Genomic DNA, 21,883 nt, shown 5'->3' with positions numbered 1-21,883 from the left:
TCAGAACAGCCTTCCTGCTTGCAGAAAGGGAGAGACAAATTGATAGCAAGGATTTACACACCTAAAACACAGGCTTTGCATAACTTTTGTGCATTTGGACCCCAGAACTGGATCCAAAAACCAAGTGTAGTCACCACGTTCATAGAAGTCAGGCTCTAGGGGTTCTAGCTCCTCAGTCTATAGCCCACAGCCTTGTCTTGAAGAGAGGTAGATGGGAGCCCTGGCTTCTGTACCAGTGGTGATTCTTTATCTTAACCAACGGAGCTTCAACATAAAAATATACAAACATTTCTTGAAATAGTGACTGGCACTTAGGTTTCCTCCTTCCAACTGACTGTCCCAATCTCGAGACAGTCATATTCTATGTGCAGCTCAATAACACTTGACAGTTTTTTGCACAGCTGCCAGGGGAAGAGGTGGGAGCGATTGAAATGAATCACAACTGTTTTCTAAATTTCATTCCCTGAAATGTCTATTTTGCACAGCACACCCGCACGGATATGGTACAACCAGTGCCTCTAAATGAGAAGTTGCGAGAGCCGGAGGAGCGCCCGTCAGCTCAGCACACTGCAGGCTGGCTCCGCAGGGCTGTTTCATCAAATGCAGCCAGAGCTGTACTTTAGCTTGGAGAGCAGAGTCATCACAGCCGGGTTGTCCTTTCGCAGGACAAGTTCAGTAAATCCGTAATCAAAAGGATTTTGGTTTTAATTTTCCTAATCAGCTTAATTCCTGACAACAAAGTGAGACATCAGATTGTTTTAAATGGCAGGATTCCAAATAACAAACTTCAATTTAAGCATTAATGACAGCAACTTGGGATATTATCTGGGAATTATTTACTGGCTGAGAAAAGCGTCTGTTTTGAAATTGAGTTCAGCAAATTTCTATTTATAATTACATCATTTCAGGCCAAGTGCTACAGAGCTTGTTCAGGAAAATTTCTAGGAGCTGCAAGAAGAGTTTTGGTACAAATATGCTCATCAGTACTTGATCTTTATGGACAACAACCTTTGGGGTTATTTTATTTTTTTAGTTTAATGCTCGTGAGCAAATGACATCACCATAGATAAATCACCCATTATTTATCCTTGTGCAAGCAAAAGAGTGTCAGTTATTTATGTTTCAAAACACATTGTAGCATTTTTAAATTGCATCCAGACACTTAAAGTCTGCATCTGAAACCTTTTGTTTCAAATGCCTTATTTGTAAAATGAGCTTAAAGCTATATTTACCTACTTTGTAGTTTTCTGTTGTTTAATTACTGCTGACTGTCCTTGACTAAAATATTCTACAAATATGGGCAAAATCCATCCCTGGGTAAACACACAGCAAGCGTAAGGCTTAAGCACATTTAGCAACCCCTGCAATCATTTCAATGTATATCCAAGAAAGCGCAGTCTGCTTCTTGGACCTATCACGTCAGCTGCAGTAATATGCTGTGACGTGAAATACTCAAGTGAAAGCTAAATAAAACCTTATTTGCACAAAGGATTCATACCTGCATGAGTCTGAGTTAGTGTTTTCATTAAAAGACTCTCCCTTTCTTTGTTACTCTGGGAATAAAGTAGACGGTTCAACTTCAGGTACATTCTACTTGGGTAGTGAGCAGCAACAGTGAAAAAATGAATATTTGCATTTAGTTTGGTGAGAAAACTTAATAGTTGAACATTTTGGCAGTCTGCAAATGTCTTTCAAATCAGGGAATAAAATCTTGGTGCTATGAATGTCGACAGCAAAACTTCTGCGAGCAATGCAGGGAAGGATCTCACCAAAAGCTTTTTGAGTCCCTGTTTGAGTCAGAGCACCTCAGCACTTCGTCAAAGCAGCCCCTCAGTTTGAAGTTTTTAATATATTCTTCTTTAAGGCGAGCAGCTTGAAATTTGTTTGTGGTTCTTCTGAGTCGTCATTAGCAGCAACTTCTTAGGCACAGGAGTGAGTATTTTCTAAGAATGCTTTCAGGCTTTAGTTGTTGTACAGTGAGAGCCCAACAGGTTCCCTTTTAGAGACCCCATGTTTTTATTCACTTTGTCTGAGACAATTTTTTTCTCCTACAATTGGTGTTTGTATTTGAAAGGCATTAATTCAAACTGAAAGACCAGCATACATAAGTGACTGCAAAGCTTTTATGCACGGAACACTTTCTAAGGGACCATAATTTTTATTTTTTGCTTTACTGTTCATTTATACAAATTAGCAGGCGCACCCTGCCTGTCACCTGGTCTTCTGCCAATTCAAATAGGAAAGAAATAGGAAAACTGGAAAGCAAAGTTCAACTGTCCTAGGATATAATTGTCCAGTTTGGGAAGTTAAATTTTTTCCTCTGAGTCTAGTGTTGGATGACCTCAGCTTTTTACATCTATTTTTGGTTTGAGGAAATTCTGGGAAATTTCTGCCTCTGGGGCAAGATAATTGTATTTCAAACTGTGAATTCTTGGAAAGCCCTTGTGAGTGCTGGTGCACATGTAACACTGGCCCCACTGGGAGCTCAAGTCAGTCCAGTGACCCATGCCTACATGCGCTCCATTTCTTACAGCATTTCTCAGGGCAGATTTGAATACACTGAGACGCTGGGCAGGCAGATAAAGTCAGGGATTTCTATCAGGAGCTCCAATCCAGGAGTGTGGGGCTTCTCTCAGTCATGTTTTTGCTGAAGACAACTTATATGAGATCCAGAAATTATCTTTCCTATTCTTGCGGAAGTACTGCACATACTACCAGTAGTGTGCATTTTAAGGAAACAAACTATCAAAAGAGATCTCTATTTCCTTCTGGAGCAAGCAGTTCTTATGCAGCTGAGCTGTCATGAAAGAAAAATCAGTACAGCATTTGACCCACAGCCTTACTTCACACAACTGAATATTGAGACAAATTTTACTGAGCAGAACTACTTACATAATATCATCATTAAACTTTCATATTTCATAATATGCCAAGTGTCAGCTCTGTGGGTTTTGTAGGGAAACAAACAACCCAGATGTAAAAATACTACAGTTCTTGCAGGTTGCTACTTGTCGGAGTGCTCCCAGTTATATTAGTTTCCACAAACAGAAGGCTCACCCGACGCTTTGACTTTTATGACTACAGGTTTGCAGGATAAAACTGTCAGCTGCTAAGGAAAGATTCCAAGGACATTATCCACATGGAAACTTAGAGCTTGTCTATATAATTCCAAATAAATGTTGAGGCGTAGCAACTATTATTCTTTATACCATTAAAATTTAGTAATACAGTTGACTCTAAGAGACTTGAAAAAACCCAGTCTTATGCAAAATAACACTTGGGAAGAAAGAATGAGGTAGGGAACAAAGTCTATTTATTTATTTTTACATATAAATCAGGAGGTCACTGAAACTCACAAGCACTGAAGAAATAGCCTGCTTGAGAAAATTGAAACATGTCACCTCGGTAAACTCTGACTCCATAGGAAAGCTTCATGCTCTCTGAAGGGGCTCGAACCTTCATTTGGACATTAATTTTTTAAATTAATGCTCCAGGATATTCACACAAAGACACAGATATCGACTACTGTGTAGAATATATTTTTAATTGGAAGAGGCCATGCCAGCTGAGCTATAAAACAAGTACAAGCTGTTAGATATAACAATAGAGAAAAAGACTAGGAGAAAAAAGTGAGTCATGAAAAAAAAGGGAAAAAATCTATTTAGTTAAAAGAGACTTCCCAGGACTCCTAAGCTAAGGTAATGGTAGAAAAACATGAAACTTATCATGACCATCACGAATGCTGTTCAGGGATGCAGGGATCTTGATACCATGGAAATGGCGCTTGTATTCAGGATTATCTTACATGATTCACATATAAATGAAGATGGTTCAGATTTTGGAGCAGTAACAACACACATCAAAATCTGCAAGTGTTGTTTATGATGCACATACATGCACTGTATAGGGCATTGTGGTATAGAGATGCAAGAAATTAAAAAGGATTTTAATTTTCCTCTTTCCATCAGAAATGAGTGGTGTAAGCTGTAGCTCCTGGTTCATAGATAGATGCCACTGACTTCAGGGTCAACCAGATGTCACTGCTCTGATGCTGACTTGAGGCAAATACAGCCAATATGTTTTCTGTAAAATTAAATGCCTTTATTTGCTTCTGTAAAATAAGTATCAGGGGTACTACTTTTGCTATTTGTTTTCTATTTTATTCCTTTTGCCTCTGAGAAACATGACTGCATGTTCTAACTGGAAGCACAGTCCTGACAAGACTGTTGAGAAGCCAAAATGATGCACTTTGTTAGTGCAGACATGCAAGAGCTTACAGATGGCAGCGACGCTGGCGGTACAAACCTGAGGGGACCCACTGGGTACTTTGCTGCTGCTGCAATGCAGAGCTCTAGTTCAGGCATCCTCTACCTCATGCGAGACAGTTTCTATATATGATAGGTAGGTGCCTGGAACAGGATATTAAGCGTACTAAATACATAGTTTGTGAGGCTCTTCCTCAAAGATCTTTCTAGGCATCCTCTAAGAGGAGGGGTGGATTTAAGGCAGAGAAGTTAAGCAGTGAGGCCCATTGGCATTCACGGCTGGTGCCAGGTTTGCTTCTCACAAAGCTGGAAGAGCAGTTGTTTCTTTGCTCATCGGTGCACTTGCTTAACACCTGATGCCTCCTATTGAAGGCGTTTCCTTGGAGTTATCGCTCACTGGTCAGGAATGAGATGCTGCTCAGCACACCTTTGGGCCAGAGCATTCCTTTAAGAGGAGGATTATAAGGATTTGAATCCTTCAGGAAAGGATCCCACTTCCTTGGGGACTCCTCAAAATAGAGGTGGGAACTACCATTTTAAAAGAGCACTTATGATCCCTGCTTACTTCTTTGAAACAGAAGTTGTGTGCACCTGCCCTGGGGACCAGATTCGGCTTCCAAACAGGAGCAGCCGTAGAGGGCAAGGGTTCAGGTGCATCCCCTTCCCTCAGCAGATTTGGCAAGGTTGATGTGAAATGAAGCACTTGCCTTTGGCGATGGGTGCATTAGCTGCAGGAACGCTTTTCTGCCTTTTCACATAGGGGTGTGCTGCCAGTCATTGCACATCAGAAGCTGTAAGCTCCCAGGAACTGCAGCCTGCGATGCCCTTTAAAGTATTGAGGCCAAGACAAGAAAAAAATCTTGGGCTTCTTTTGTCTCCCCTTTCCAGACAGTGTCCAAGTGTCTCTGTATTCCTAGTGATTGTCCTTTACTGTCTGACATGACCAGCACTAAAAGTCTACATATTGCAGCACCTAGCTGGTGGGTGCCCAGGCTCTTTACTGGACCTTTCTCTAAATACCTACATGTTCAGCAGTGGTCGCATCTAGAACAGCAAATGAAACGCTGGATATAGAGAAATTTTATATACCAGCTGAGAGAAGGTCGTGATAATGTAATTTTTTGATGTAAGTGCATCTAAGCCTTTCAGAGGGGTTAGCCTTAACTCCTTTTAGCACTGAAGTCAGGGAGAGTGTTCAGCATTGCTATCAAAGCCCAAACACTGTGAGACCTGGGCAGTCAGACCTAAAGTAAGTCAGGTAATAAATACACTTTTCCTCAAACAACACTGTTTGCAAAACTCATAGAGAAAATGCCAAATTTTATCAATGACCTTTTAGAACTATTTTCTGCTTTCAATGTTAAACACATCCATTTTGCCTTTGCATTTATAGGCCCCCTTTTCTTCTCGTATATTTGAGCTCCAGATAATTATTCTAATTAAAAATATGTAAAAGCCAACAAATGCAACAGAAGTATTTTCTCTTTTGAAAACGATGGAAAATTACCTCCAGTATCCATTACTTAGATGCCTCATGACACATTTTTATTTTGCTTCTCCGATATTTTTCTCTTCCTGCCAACACAAATCTCACATATTGATTGACTTCTATTTTACCTGAATACATGACATTAGCCATAAAAAGCACTATTTTATTCTAGTACTCTGGGGGAGGAAAAAAAAAAACAACAATCACCCAACCAGACACTTTCTCCATTGCATACTAAGGCTGCAACGCTTTAATAGCAGAAGGACAAACAAGAATTTTTGCTAAATAGTCTCCTCTGTGGGTAACAGCGCCACATTTCATTATAAATCTTGTAAAGTATTATTTAGAAAAGTACAGCAAAAATAATTAAAAATTAGATCACCATACAGGAACTTATTCATTGAAAGTAATAGTTAAAACTCAGTCAGAAGGCTGGGTATCAAAGGAAAAGATTAAAAAGAGAAATTATAAAGTGTCAAAAAAGTGTCTCCTAAATACACAGGCATCTCAAGGTACAAAAGCACGTACATCAGAAAAAATGAGGGAGAGACTTGTAGGTGATCTGTCATCCTACAGGTCAAATACCACTTACAAATCACACATTATAAGTTGAATCTTTCTCAAAATCAAGTCTGCTCTACAGACTATATACTGTCTACGTGCTACTTACTAGTAGAGAAACTTTCAAACCAATTAACTTCAACATTGTTTCCTGGACTTCTCCTTCCCTCACCTCTTTATACGATTTGTGTTGTCCTTATGGCATGACTTCAGCACAGGCCTTCCTAAACTCACTAATGAATGAAGATATCCACCCAAATAGTTCCTGAGAGTCTAGGTCTTGCGGCTCCCCAAATTTCACCTGTAAATTTGAAAGAGAAGAATATTTAACATTAGTATATCCAAGTAATCTAAACCATGTCCAGGATCTTAAAGAAATTAAAAGAGCAAGAGAAAAGTTAAACATCTTCATTATTAATAATGAAGAAGAACAACAACAAGAACAAGAAAAAGAAGAAGAAAACAGAGCTGGTTAAAATCTCCAGCAAGCTGAGATCCAAATCATCCCAAGTAAAAGTGGCCCCAGGAGTTGTCATCGAATTACTTCAGTAACCTGGCTTTCTGTATAACCCAGTCTCTCTGGCTGGACTATAGATCTCCAGCTGAAGAAATCGTGACGCTTCCTGGCTCTGCAGTTTGTTAGATGAACCCATTCATAAAAGAAAATGCATAAATTAGGGATATGGTTTATATTCTATGGTGGGCATGGTAGCAGCATGTTCAAGCCAAAAAGTTTCCCTTTCCTGTCATTTTGCTTTGCAAACAAAGATAATCATAAGGAAGCAGACATTTGGGGGAGAAAAACTAATTTATCAAAGAGCCACCTTTCCCTGTTCTCTTATTTCCTTCACCTGAAAAAGGTGAACAGATGGAATGTTTTTGAAAAAGATGTGAACAATATTGGCATTGTGTCTGCTCTGCTATAAAACAAAAGGTGAAAGGCAGTCATACTACAAAGTTCAGTACTAGGAGAGCAGTTCCTGCATTAACTAAACACTTCCACATACGTTCTCCAGTTCTAGGATAGGAAAGGATTTTTCATATTAAATCTGTTACTAAGCTTTAATTCAAGAGGTTTGTCATCATTTTCAAAGATTCCCTCTTAATGGGATCAATGAGTTAAAGAACATAACTCTGCCTGCAATGGCTTTCTAATTGAGCAGAACTAATCTAGAGAAAGTGCTCCAAAGGCTTCATCAAAAAGTTTTAAAAGGCATCTTGTGTTGCTGCAAGTTCTTATCTTGGCTGTAATTGAGAGCTACTCTGTAATTGGGGGATACGGCTCTCCCCAGGCTGAACAGCAATAAAGTTGTATTTCAGTAGTTCAGATTGCGACTGAAATGCACAGAAAGGTTTGGATAGGTATCTGTCATTATTTAAACGCGTTCACCTGCACATCATCTAACGTTCCTAGGAGCAAACCCTCTGCCTGGAAATCAGAAACACAGTAAAAGAAACCACTCACATATAATCCAGTCACAAAAACTTTAACATTAACCAGTGACACCTGATTAATAGTTTTGCCTGTTGTGTTCCTAATTGCACCTCCTGGGTGCTCCGAGCCCTTGATCTTTGGCACGGCTCGCCACTCACCCATGGTGTACCATCAGTTAAACAGTAATGAGAGAGGTATTTCCTGGAGCTAATGACCATCTGTGAGAAGTTGATAGCCCACAGCTATACCACAGGCAGTTATCCCCAATTTATTGTTCATTCCATAGAAGTGTCACATGCCAAGGTCATTATTGATTTTATAAGCAGAATATAAAATCATAAAGGTAGGCCTGTGGATTTTTGCTTTATGTGCAACATGATTTCCATGGCTACCTACAACACATTTCCAGATCAGATATTCCCCCTGGTAAGCTAGACTATTCCTTTCTAGTGCTGTTGAGATGATAGCCTGGTCTTTGATCACCCATCCTATTTTATATTTGCTTTACATTTTTGCTGCTTTATAAATATGCAAAAAAGATCTGTCTAGCAATAACATTATTCAAAAGAAAAAAAATCCATTCTAAGGGAGAGAAATATATCAAATGCCTAACTTTAGAGAATAACGGGGAAGGGAGGGCAAAAACCAGCTGGGTTAAAACTTGAGGAAACTTCCAGCTACATGGAAAATGAAATCCTCTTCAGATGCAAATAAGAGTCTCAGATGAGAGTTTCCAATACAAGAAAGGAAAGCGAAGAGCCTCACACATGCATCTGTAGCGCAGCATCACACATGTAATGCCTCCTGGCTGAACGTACGCAGCTGGAGAGAAAGGATGTCTGTGCAGAAGGAGTGTGACAGAGCGTGCACGTGCAGGAGGGCACGTTCAGCCCTCACCGGGCATGGCACAGCTCTGCAGGCAGGACCAGCCGCACAACGCTAACTCCTTCTGAAGATGGCTTTTAGGTAAAATGGGTCAGATTCTTCCATACCCCATGCAAGAAGTGTCCCCCCAAAGGTTTTACAGCACAAATCTCCCCACTTTTAAATTTGGTGAATACTCTTCAGCCATTTCCACTCATGTAACTCAAGTGTTAATTCTCTCATTTACGCTATTTTTTCCATGTTTTTTTCTTCTTGCTTTATCCCAGTCCTTCAACCCTTTTTGAAGGCTTGGGACGGAGTTCTTCATCTACATACAAATTTGGCTTGCCTCCCTGTTTGTGGAAGGCTGCAAGAGACACAAAGAAACCCTTGCACATTGTTACAATACTACTTTTAGTAAAACATAACTAATTAAATGTCCTTGCTCAAACAGCTCGCTAATCTTCGAAGTCTGTTCAGATGGGCCCCCAAAGGTCTTCCTGGCTGTATCTTCTGTGTAACATTTGCCTATCATAATCCCTCCCTCTCATTAAAAAAACAAACAAACAAACAAAAAAAACCCACAACCACCCGCAAAACCACCACCACCACTTAAAGCCATGTCCTAATCCCATGACCAGGAAGTTATTCCAGTTTCAGAGACTAGTACTGCATTTCAGCAACTCTGTCCCTTTCCTTAAAACATCCTAGTGTGACTATTCTGCCAGGGAATACCATTACCATAGCAGAGACCTCCTGAATTCCTAACACACTCCAAGAATATTGTACTAAATGAGGAATCTACATGCTATTTTGTTAAAAATTGCAGCGTGGAGCTTTTACCATTCCTTCTGGTGTGACCCTCTGACCCAAAAAAACATTTTCTAGTGTATTGGACCTAGATGGGTTGCTTCTGTTCAGAGGAAAAAAACTATTGAGAAAATTAGGTGCTTCTCCAGTGCAAGTGTGGGTGAATATAATAGGAACAAACAAGAACAGACAGTTTCTATATCAGAAATCTTCTGCCTGTGGAGCTTCCTTTCTGCTCTGCTCATTTTTAGATCTGTGCTACTACTAACATCTCTATCTCAGTCTTCCTCTCACTGGAATAACAGTAGCTAAATCAATGCCCTGAACTATAAGCTTGTCACTAGAAAAAACCCTCAGCTCAAGTAACACAAGATTTGCAGCTGCCTACCAGCCAAAGACACAATTGCTTGTAGGAACCAGAAAACATGCAGTTTTCCGTAACATGTTTTCTGTAACATGTTGAAAACATTCAACAGTTAAACTTATTGAATTTATGAAGTTGCCAAAATCTACTTTTCTTTTTGATATTTGGGCCACAGACACTCTAAAAAGCGAACTGTAAGACTTCAAGAAAAATAAAAGCCAGATTTTCATTCAAAACATTCCACCACTGTTGGATGTGATTTTTTTTTTTTTCAGTTTCTGTGGACAGTATAACTATAAAGCATGTGGAAGTATGGGAACTTCTTGCACTTCCTTCTCATGCCCTCCCCCCCTCCTTTTTTTTTAAAGAAATGTAGATTTATTTTCATTGCATTTTAATATGATAGGTACCAGTATGTTGCTATAAAGCTTCTTCATTTCATCACATCTTTTTGACAGCTGGGATAGATCCCCTTCATATTTCTGAATTAAATCCTGTAATACAATAAAACTTCTTAATTTGGTATAGCAGCATAATATTAAAGCAGGAATTAAACAGCAGTGAAAACAAGATAATTCAAGTCAAAATTTTCATGTCACAAAAATTTCACATTTCAAAAAAGATAAGCATACATCAAGCTCACACATTTCCTTGCAAATATTAAGACATCAAAGACAAAAAAAAAGAAACATCAATGTTAGAGAATTTTTTACTGTATCATCCAATGACACTACCTAAATTTATTAAAATTGGCAGAACTAGATAAGCATCATAAGGTCCTAATTTCCACTCACATTTGACGTATACTAGCCTTTTTGCATGTGAAGCAAACACCCCCAGTTGCTAGTTCTTAAGGAGGCAGAAACAGAGCCTCAGAAACTTAACTTTCGAAATCAAATTTCTTAACCATGGTTCTTTTGACGTATGCATTGAGCAGATGCCAACACCACCCAGTGAAGCACAGCACAAAGATACCCACGACAGCAGAGATGAACACGTCCACACCACAGAGTGGGGAATGCCTTCGCTGGAAGTAGTCCTGTTCGCAACTAGCGCAACAGTGCTCTTGAGAGTTCGTTAACTTCTCTGTACGTGAGCTAATAAGTGCTGTGTTTGGCTCTGCTGACTCCTGGCCAGACCTGGGCTCCCTACAGACCACTTGGACGCCTCTCTGTTGGGTCCCCCAACCCAGCTTGTTCTGCCACTAGCATGGGCAGAATCATCTTAGGTCAACCTATACTTACAATTTAGGCATGCCCTCGGATGATGTTTCTTGGACGGTCTCTTTTCCCAAGTAATAAGCGATAGCACAAGAGGAAATGGCCTCCAGTTGCACCAGCGGAAGTTTAGATTGGATATTAGGAAAAAATTCTTCACTGAAAGGATTATCAGGCATTAGAAGGGGCTGCCCAGGGAAGTGGTTGAGTCACCATCCCTGGAGGTATTTAAAAGACACGTAGACGTGGCACTTAGGGACGTGGTTTAGTGGTGGATTTGGCAGTGTTAGGTTTATGGTTAGACTCGATGATATTAAAGGTCTTTTCCAACCTAAATGATTCTGTGATTCTCTAGGCTATTTTCCCTTCTGTCTGAGGGCAGAGGAAATTAATACAAATTCATATAAGCTCTAAAATTGCTATTATTCCAAAGTGTTTATTGTGGGCAGCCACGGGGCTGACCTGTTCCTCATCCACTCCAGCCCATTTGCCTGTGAAGCAAAAGCAGGAGATGCAGAAACTCTGAAAAGCATTTCTCATTCTGCAGCTTGTAGTATGAGACACTATCAGAGGGGAATAAAAGGCCACTTTCCCTCAAATGCTCCTGACTCCCTTCTCAGGGCAGGTGTCAGCACAAACGAAGCAGATTACTCATCCTTTACCTCCAGCCCACAATAAGGTTGTGGTAAAGTTACCTTTAGTTCTTTGCAGAACTGTGACTCCTGGGGTGTTGCCTTGATTGTCTTGGGTTTAATAAGCCGCCTGCACTGAATAACGTTTTCCAATTCTTTTTTTAAAACTAACAAAAGAGAAAGAAAATGAGAAATTTTACTAGCATGCAGTTGCGTCCAAAGGACCGCAAATGTCTAATTTAGGACACATGGAAAATTTAGGAGAATATGGGTCTATAATACATTCATCTAGGAACATTAACTTTCTGTTTTGAAATAGAAATCCTGAAAGAGGCATGGGTCTTATGGAAAAAAATATTATGTGATCATATCACAGCAACTGCAGAATAAATGAAGAGGTCGATAGTATGGTTATGCAGCAGCCGTAAATCTGACCTTTTCTAGCTTTGAGCATTGGGATTAGCAATGAAAATAACATTCTTCAAACCTACATTTTTGTGTAGAAAGTTCAGGGTTCCTTTAAAGATGAAAGAACAAAAATTCTACTCTATGTAACAGTAAGACATCTTGTCAGTTGACACTAAGCACTACATCATACTGCTACCATGGGAGCTCTCACGGTGTGAAACGTGGGGAAAAGAGGATACAGGCTTGGCTCCAAGAGCTTGGTCCTGAACTGACCCAGGCTGCAGTCTAGTATCTTCCTCCCCCTGTGCTCATGCAATACTTGCACCAGATGAGCCCCAGGATGTGCCTCGAACTATGTGGTGAGAAAGGCTGCTTCAGTGGCATTTGGTCCATTTCTTTTCCTCTCTGCACTGGTGAATGGGACTCAGCAGATAAGAGCCTATGCTGGGCCCATCAGGAATCCATAGAGGGAAGAGGCCAGTCAATCTCCTCCAGTTCCCATGATTCACCTCCTTTGACAGCTCCCAACAGTTTCTGGTACCATGTCCGTTGTACCACTTTACCCATGACTTTCCAAAACTGTCTTTAAAATATTTAGTGATTTTGTACCAACATTGTCCCCAAAGGAACACAAGTGACTGAAGGGAAATAGTGTTATTTTTACTTACTTATGTCTCCTAAAAAGTTGATTGGAATTTCTTGGAACAGAATAAAAACACACTTTAGTAGCCTCAAGCTATGTGCCTGTCTGACTCCCAAAGCCCAGCAGAATAGGCGCAAGGGTTTTTCAAACTGAAAGCTGAGAGCGACTATCATTCAGGTATGTTATCAAAGGCTGAACAAGGATATATTGGTCTGTAGTTACAGTCAACAACCATGCCACATTTTCAAAATATAGATTTTTATAAACTTTCAACATAATACAAGTCTTTTTCATCCACTCATACACCTTCTCTAACAAACAACTCTCAAAGGGCTCAATCTGAAATCCATTGAATTCACCGGTCACCTTATGATACTGTTCAGTGGTAAATTGTAAATGTCTCCCAAAATCTATCTTGCATTCGAACAACCTTATTCTGTTCCCTCCTGTTGACTTCACTAGTGTTGGACTCCCTTCTAGAGAAGACACCAGTTCAGTTCAAAGAAGTTCTTGAACTTCAGGACTGAACTGTAGGAAGTTTTCTCCTGCTGCCTTGCCTGCTCCCAGAGACTCTGCTACAGCGGTAACTTTGACAGAGCACTTGTATCACTTAGCATTTGTAGTTTATGATAAACTCTATCTACCATGGGCAGTATATTTTTTATATTTCTAAGCCACCTGGACATACTTTAATATTTCTTTTTTTTACATTCTTCACAGTAACTTGGCAGGTTAAGTATCACCATGGCAACGCTTTACCTTAATGTTTTGAACCTTTACCTCTCTTTATAAACTAGAGAAGTGCAATGAAAACCTGTTCCAGATGACTGCACAATGTATGAAAATCATTCTCTGAATTTAGAAACCACATTTACATACCATCAACTTCAGCACTGAGGCCCTTCATGGAAGCTGGAAAGGAAGAGAGAGGGGAAAAACATGCTAATAAGTATCATTCATATTGTGAGGATGGGAGTTTCCACAGAAGTTGAAGGACTTCATTTTTTATTTGTTGATTTTTTTTCCCCTCCCTCCTCTTACCATCAGGAACAGCTTCAAATTCTGTCAACTCCTGAGAAAATTTGGCCAGATCAGGCTCATGTAAGAAGATCTGTTCCACAAGGGCATGAAGCAAGGTGAATGTCCTCTCTTTACCCCGCAACAGAGGTAACTGCAAATAGAATAGAGCAATAATTGACAGACTGAGCTATTATACTTAAAAAAAAAAGAAAAAAAAAGAAAAAAAAAGGAACAGCAGGGATGTTGATAGCTTCCAGGTAAATTTGACAAGAATAGAAAACACAATGAAATTAAACTTCTCCTTTTCAATCTGCCATTTCACAGACATTCTTGATTAAGATCAGCTTCACACTTTCATATCCGTTGACCTTCCTTGTTCTTTTGTGTCTCCTTATTCACATGGGTCTCTTTCAACTTAAGCTATCCTAATTGATTGCAACTGATTTTGGACCTCCAAACACAGCCATTATTCCTTTCCACTTAAAAGCAGCGTGCTGTGTTCATGAAGACAGCAAAGTTCCTTAATTGAATCTGGGAAGATGCTCTGTGGCAGAAAATAATTTTGTAGGCATTTTTCATTATGATAGATGTGGTATTATAGCCATTACATATTAAAAAAAAAAAAAAAAAAAGAATGCAAGTTGCATCTCAGAATTGTCACTAGAGTTATAAATCACTCACTCATATATTAAAGTCTCCAGATGGGAAAGATACCTTACAAAAACAAAATAAAAATCCGTCTCTCTTCTATTTACAGATCAGGCATAATCTTACAATGGTGTTAAAGGTACAAGGCAACTTAGGAAATTCGTATCTCTCTCCTACTTTTTAGGATAAAAATATGATGCTCTGTCACTATTGGGTGGAGGAGGGGAAAAAAACCCGGTGCTCAGGAGCAACATTTTCTGATGGAAAATTCTGATGAAGAGGGGAAAGCAGTTTCCTTAAAACCAATGGAAAACCCAGCCTAATGTCATGCAAGTGGTAGGTCAGTGAAGAGACAATTAGAGAACTAAGAGGTAGATGATGCTTCTTGTAGAGCAGATCTCTGCCAGGAAACAGTAAAGATCACAGCTGCCACTTTTGTCCCCTATTCAATCATCCAGTGGAGAAGGGGGAAGGGGGGGGTAAAACCATTGCAGTTAAATTTCGGTCCTTTTCAATTTATTAATTCATTTATATTCTACTTTTGAATGTTTACCTTAAAATGACATTGTACCACTTAAAAGACCTTTGCATTGCAGTAAAATGAAGCACTAAGAAATTACTCCAGTGTCATAAAAGTGCAGCTACCACGGAAGAAATGCTGTAGTTACAGCCTCTGGCCACAGTGAAATGAAGAGGTCCATACAACAGTGGTCTGCACAAAACTGCAAAATACGATTTGTCTAAACTTGCATCTAACCAGGGACCTGCAGCTCAGATGCCTCTTCTAGCCAGGGGATCTTAACATCAGGGCAGTCAGCATTTTGATGTTCTACCTCATTAGAAACACAGTGTGTTCAACACCACAATGCCCCCATCTAGCCAGTGCTGCTGTCTGAAATGGGGAAATGCATCTTGTTATAACACACATTAAAGAACACATTGTTAAACAGGATTTTGTTTCTAGTGTAACCAAGAGCAGATGTTAAAATGTTAGCTACTCATTAAAAATGATTGCCTTTCCCCACATTCAGGGCAAAACTGAGTTAATATTAATGGCTAACATACCTTATAATATGATGATTTTAATGGCAAGAAGAATATTTACTCACTTTGGTCAAAGACGACAATCGAAATCCTTTAGCCTTCTCTTTTCCAGCGTTTTCATTTAAATGGTTCCCAATGGCTAAAATGTACTCCAAGACAGCGACAAATTTCTGGCTGGATTGCAGCTGCTTACTCGCTTGGATTTTCTGGTTTATTAGCTGAAACACACAAATCTTCCTTCAGTTCAAATTGAAAATGTGAGTAAATCAATGGCGCCTATATCTTCCAAAAGCCTCATTGTCCCCACCTGAAGCAAGCCACACTTTAGCTGAGGGATACCTTCCTATTCAACTTCCCTGGGGGAACAGGCCAGAGTTTTTCAGGAAGGACCAGTTAAAAGTCTCCCACCAAGACAAAGCTAGCGTTGGCACAGTTACCCTGTCCCCAGTGGAGGTCACATCCTTTCTGGCTGCCAAACTGGCCCTGCCAAAACAACTTCAACCTCATCTCTTAAAAATGCTTCTGGAGAAAAAGTATTTTGCTGTTTGAATGCACCAGATTGCACCAAATGTCAGGCATCAGGGGAAGCAGATAGCCTGAAGCGCAGTATAAGGTTCTCCATCCTTCACCTCCCTCCCTTCTGTTTATACCAGCTGAAGACTCTTATCTTATCAAAATTCTTAGCACAGTTTCCCCACAAGGAAGAAGAATAATTTCCTGTAATCAAACTCAGTATCAATTTCTGTTTTCCCGGGAAGCCACCTCCCTTCTAGGGCTATAGATACAAGAGGTGGTTTTATTTTAAATTAGGAAATATATATTTTTTTAGCACCACACCTCTCTTCATCAGTCACCAACACACAAATTTAAAAACAGAGAAAGGATGAAACACACAGGAGAGCTGAAAGCCATTGTTAAAACATTTATAGCACACCACAGGGCCAGAGGGTGCTGAAAGCCAATATTAAGATTGTTCCATAGAATTTTAGGTGTATAATCTATGGTTTACAAACGTGTTAGCGTACATAAGAAAGAAAATACTTGGACAACTAATCAGCTCCTCAATGAACATTAAATATCCTTCAAAGCTAACAGTATATATAATAGCTTCCAAATATTCAAATATTTGGTTTCAGTGGAGGACAGCAAAGGTGAAACATTGTACCAGGCAGGGTCAGAAATCTCTGCATCTCCCCAGTGTGTTCCATCTGTTCCTCTTCTGAGTTTCGTTCGCTGTTACTATGGTTTTAATCACAGCCAAAGGATAACAACTCAGACTTGCAGAACTTTCAAATTTTGTTTTCATTCCCATGCATAATGAAAGCAAAACCTTTGAAACTTTTTCATAGAAACAGAATCATGTTGAAATACTTTGTTTTGAATCAAAGCATATACAAACCCTGGCAGGTAAGGCAGCAGTTTGGAACAGGAAGATGCAACATTTCAATTCAGTGCTATAATACTTAGGGTGAAGAGCTTCCTTCAGTCTTCTGAAAATAGTACATGTTTATGAGATGCTGGTCAAATAAACTTGCTCTAAGTATCTATGACTTTAGATCGATTCTTTCAGCTTGTGGGGCAAGAACCTCCCCACAAAAGGAATTGGATTTTAATGGTGAAATTTGCTTCTGTCTTATCACTGGCCAAAGAAGAAAGTTTAACAATGCCAAATAAAAATTTGAAAATCCTTTCCTGTTCTTTTCTTCCTCCTTTGTGGATGTCTATTCCACTGCCAGGCCCATTAGCAACTGCTTCATGAACCTTAGTGGGATAAGGATGATATTAATGATATTAAATGTACATACAGGTATATACATGCATATCATAGCCCTCATTTTTCTCTTTTTTTTTTTTTTTTTTTACTGTGTTTTGTTTTGAACCAGTACTGTGGAATACTTGGATTAACAAAACATTCCAAGTGCATTCCAAGTGCACCAGCTGATAGTGCCACTGTATTTCAAATTTAGCCTGTCTCTAATAGTTTCACATCATTTACAATTCCTTGGCTATCAATGTCATGACCCATAGAGATTTTTTTAAATTTTCCTAACCTTTTTGCTTGTTACTTTTGAACAGTGCCATGAAATGTTTCTTTATACACTAGGCTGCCTGGATTATTACACTATGAATTGCTCACATTATGGACTGTGAGATATTTTGCTATAGGGGAAAAAAAAAAAAAAAGGAAAAAAAACAGAACAAAACCTCCATAACTACAGCACTTTGAAATGCATTGAGGTCACTTGGCCCTCTACTATCTAACTGGTAGATTTTGACTGCAAATGCACTACGAAGGAGTCATGTTACTTACAGGCTCCAAATCTCTCATGCTCACAGGGAGCTCACGTATGGTAAGCAGGAGGTCCAGCCTCTGGCCTAGGTGGGGGATTTTACACATCTGCATAGAATTGAACAGAATAGGAATCAAACCCCATGCACATATATCTTTCATAATTTATTGAGTAATTCAGCTGCATGACAGTTTTCCTAATTTCTGTGCTCATTTATTAATTTTATTCTAGGCCTTAAGTCTGTAGATATACTATGGCAAATAGAAAAATCACATACCTGAACATGCGTCATTTGCATATGCAAATTCAAGAAAACACTATGCTAGTAGGACCACACACTATTAAAATCAGTGACATTCATTTCTTGTGAACGAGCATAGTTAAATGCATATAATTTTAGGCTTAAAGATTGTGGAAATCTAACTCAGAATAAATCAGCTCCTACTTTGGAGGAAGGGGAGGCTGTGTGACATGGAGAAGCAAAGGGATCCATATGGTTCTCTTCAAAATATCTACCTGTCTCAACTCTTTATCAGATAAATTGTCTTACACTGATCCTGGCTGAGATTGTAATATAAGTTTCAAACAACAGCTTCTTGTAGTGGTTTTATCTAGAAGCGAGTGTGGTAGAAATAGCATATGGTGTCTTTTAATACCTTCTTACCTCTAACATAAATTGATCAACCACATGCAGGTCTGAAGGAGACCCCTTGAATGACTGGTACCTTTCTGCATCTTTTGGTGTTGGCATGTATCTGCAAAACAGCAAATGAAAATTAGATGTCCTTTTTCCTCTTCATTCTATATTGTTGTAACATAAAACAATCCCTCCATTGCATGCATCAGAATTTCTTACTGTTTAGTGTGGTTTCTGTAAACCACATATTTACTCTTTAACAACTGGAACTTTATAGACATTCGAGGCAACTACGCGATGGAAGGCAAAAATGATCTGCAGATACATTGGATGAACATTCCAAAAGCACCTAGAAACAATATACACTTTTTGAGCAGTTATGGCCATGCTGGCTCAGCTTGTCTCCAGCAATATCTTCTTCAAAAAATGAGCACAAAAGCAGAGCAGATTCATGCTATGGTGTGATTAACCTGTGGGCCCTATGGTCTGACTGACTCCTACCTCTAAAGCTTTTTTAATTGCTGATGAAACAGAAGTGGGCAATGGTGTTTCTGTCTCTCTAAGCACTGCATCACATGCAAGATCCATTTCTCATTTTTGTTTGGATAGCACATAACACAGACCTGCAACTTTTATCCTTCTGCGTAAGGCAACAGAATGTTCTCCCACAGTACTCCAGAGCTGCAGATTTTTAGAAAACTGACATCTTTAAACATGCCTCCACTTGGAAAAATAAACTCACACCACCACAGTTCCCCTCCTTTGGAGATCTTCCTGCCTGTCTGACTGATACACTATGGGAATTCGTAGCATATCTTAAAGAAGAAAAATGAAATCGATGTTATAGCTAACATATGAGAAGGAGTGTTAAGAATCTTAAATAAGTATTCAGGTCTACTATCTTCTCTTCTTTCTTTGCAAACAACCTACTAAATTTGTAGCAAGTATGATTAAACATTCATGGGGATAAATATAAGTTTTCATTAAAAGTAAGGAAATTTATTCAAAGACGGAAAAAATAAAGCAAAGATTTTACCACGTTAAATAGAGGACATACAATAAGATTTTTTTTTACTGTTGTCAATAATTTAATATGACACTTCAATTGAATAATTGCCGTGTTTTGAATTATTTAATCTATATTAAAGGAGATTACAAAATATTCCATTCATCACACTTCATCATCAAGAAAAAAATGAATTCTCATTTAAAAATAACAGTTATCTTGGCAAATGAAAGCTTTTTTATTTATCATTAAAAATAGTTTAACTTTTTAAGCAAATTCAAAGAACATTTTTGTTAAAGCTGACAGCAAATATCTTCATTTAATCAGAAGTCTGATATTCCATGTATTATATATATATATGAAATGAAACTAACAGATTATCTAGAAGGTTTAACACTTAAAGCACTAAACAATGGAAGCCATGGAAAAGGAAGCACAAGAATATGTGAATGCATTCCATAAATATCTTTTTATGTGAATGCAACTCTAAAGGATTTTGTGCAATGAAAATTCTCACACTGTTATGAAACATTAAGTTTATAGAGACAAAGAGTGCTTCGCTATTGATTTTAAGATGTCAGGATATAGAATCATTCAGAGAACTATGGAAAGGTTTCCGTATCAAAATAAGCCCTGAAGTTTCTAACAACATTCCACCACCTCCACTAACCTTCACTGGATACATGAGCAGAACATTTTACTCACTGGTCACCATCTTGAAAATGTAGCCTTGGTTTTGGCTTTAAATATTTTTCATTTTACAGTAGTAGAATTTAGACCTCCTGCTCAAGCTTAGACAATATGACAGGTATAATTTGCACAGAGATTAGTTTTCCAGTCCCTGACTATCCTGTTTAAACTCCTGTCATAACCACAGGTTCTCAATTAACTGGAGGCCACAGCTTTCAATGGTAAAATTTTCCACCACAGCACCTAAATCAAGTGAAAGGTCTTCAAAAGTGCTAAGTGTCCTGCTACTTGTATCATGCCAACTCCACTACAGTCCATTGTACAAGAGAAACTTCTGAGTGCCAATGTTTCAATATAAGCGTCTGCCCCTTCAATGAGGTGTGTGAATGGGAGCTGTAAAACACTGAACTGCCTTGGAAATCCAACCCTCAATTCTGCAAAGCATCTCATCTATTTCAGTAACATTTTTAAAATTGTTGGGGTGGGAAAAATAAGCTTCCTTTTACTACAAGATTTGTACATGCATTCCTAGATTTTGGCAATAAATAAAAATCCAAGGAACAGAATCCTTGATCCTATATAGCACATAGCAATGCAGCATCCAATCTCTCTTACACATTCCATTACTAGAAAAATTTCCTCAGCATTACTGCTATCAAAGGAAGACTCTGAAATCTTCAAGGAAAAAAATAAAACCTTTCAAGCTTCATTGCCATCATTATTATTACTATTATTGTCTGATGGCAAAGAGCCCAGATGCTATAAATCAGTGATCTCAGTGATGTTACACTAATTTCAACAGCATGGGGATCCTGGACTGAGTCTGCTGTGCTGTATTAGAGCTTGAACAACAGAGCGTGTTCAGTGTTTTCCTTCAAACAGAGATGTGAGCAAAGGCTGCCTTCGTAAATGGGGATGGCCAGACCCCAAGCATTCTGCTGTGCTGCAGGACTGGAGACATTTCCTCACTTCTGCCAGCTCCAACCATTAGTTTCCCCAGAGACGGCCACGTGTGTAGCTGGAGAGTACTCTCAATGTCCAAGATATTTCACTGCAACTATCTCCTGACCAATTCCACCACTGCAATTAGAAACTGCAGTACTGTAGTAAGATCTTTCTTTTTTGAATGAAGCCTTTAAGGTCAGCTTTTGAAAGGCAACGGAGCTCCATTACCTTCACCAGCTCATAAGCTGCTGTGCACCAGTGTGGGGTATAACTGGTAAAGCACTGGGGCAGCACAGACACTTCCTCGAGAACACTGGTACATTTAGTCCAGCTCTGGAGTCCTCAGCATGGGAAAGACACGGACCTGTTGCAGTGGGTCCAGAGGAGGGCTGCAAAAATGATCAGAGGGCTGGAGCACCTCTCCTATGAGGAAAGGCTGAGAGAGTTGGGGTTGTTCAGCCTGGAGAAGAGAAGGCTCCAGGGAGACCTTCTAGCAGCCTTCCAGTGCCTAAAGGAGGCTTATAAGATGGGGACACGCTTTTTAGTAGGGCACGTTGCGATAGGACAAGGGGTAATGGTTTTAAATTAAAAGAGGGTAGATTCAGGCTAGATCTAAGGAAGAAATTTTTTATGATGAGGGTGGTGACACAGTGGTACAGGTTTCCCAGAGAGGTGGTAGATGCCCCATCCCTGGAAACACTCAGGGTCAGGTTGGACGGGGCTCTGAGCAACCTGATCTAGTGGAAGATGTCCCTGCACATTGCAGGGGGTTGGAACTAGAGGACCTTTGGAGGTCCCTTCCAACCCAAACCATTCTATGATTCTACAACTCTAAAACATTTAAATATTCAGTCTCTTCTCCATATCCCTTCGTACCTCAGGCAAGCTTTGTACAAGCAATCTCACATAATGAC

The 21,883-nt window shown here is 39.3% G+C and overlaps 1 protein-coding gene across 1 annotated transcript in view; it reads right to left on the bottom strand.

Moving 5' to 3' along the window:
* Nucleotides 1-6,511: 6,511 nt before the first annotated feature.
* The window catches only part of LOC104833205 (delphilin-like), a 31,414-nt gene continuing 16,042 nt past the window's right edge, over nucleotides 6,512-21,883 (bottom strand). Inside the window, exons 10-17 of the mRNA XM_010569781.1 lie at nucleotides 18,356-18,446; nucleotides 17,712-17,798; nucleotides 15,466-15,618; nucleotides 13,730-13,859; nucleotides 13,568-13,600; nucleotides 11,701-11,804; nucleotides 10,199-10,282; nucleotides 6,512-6,616 (exon numbers count right to left, since the gene is read on the bottom strand). Of these exons, the coding sequence (XP_010568083.1) occupies nucleotides 6,512-6,616; nucleotides 10,199-10,282; nucleotides 11,701-11,804; nucleotides 13,568-13,600; nucleotides 13,730-13,859; nucleotides 15,466-15,618; nucleotides 17,712-17,798; nucleotides 18,356-18,446 (787 nt within the window). The remainder of the gene's footprint in view (nucleotides 6,617-10,198; nucleotides 10,283-11,700; nucleotides 11,805-13,567; nucleotides 13,601-13,729; nucleotides 13,860-15,465; nucleotides 15,619-17,711; nucleotides 17,799-18,355; nucleotides 18,447-21,883) is intronic.

The sequence above is a fragment of the Haliaeetus leucocephalus genome, unplaced genomic scaffold (genome assembly GCF_000737465.1).
Source record: "Haliaeetus leucocephalus isolate CR32 unplaced genomic scaffold, Haliaeetus_leucocephalus-4.0 Scaffold273, whole genome shotgun sequence".
In the NCBI taxonomy this organism is placed as follows: domain Eukaryota; kingdom Metazoa; phylum Chordata; class Aves; order Accipitriformes; family Accipitridae; genus Haliaeetus; species Haliaeetus leucocephalus.
The sequence above is the reverse complement of the archived record's forward strand: the minus strand, read 5'-3'. Positions and strand labels throughout refer to the sequence as shown.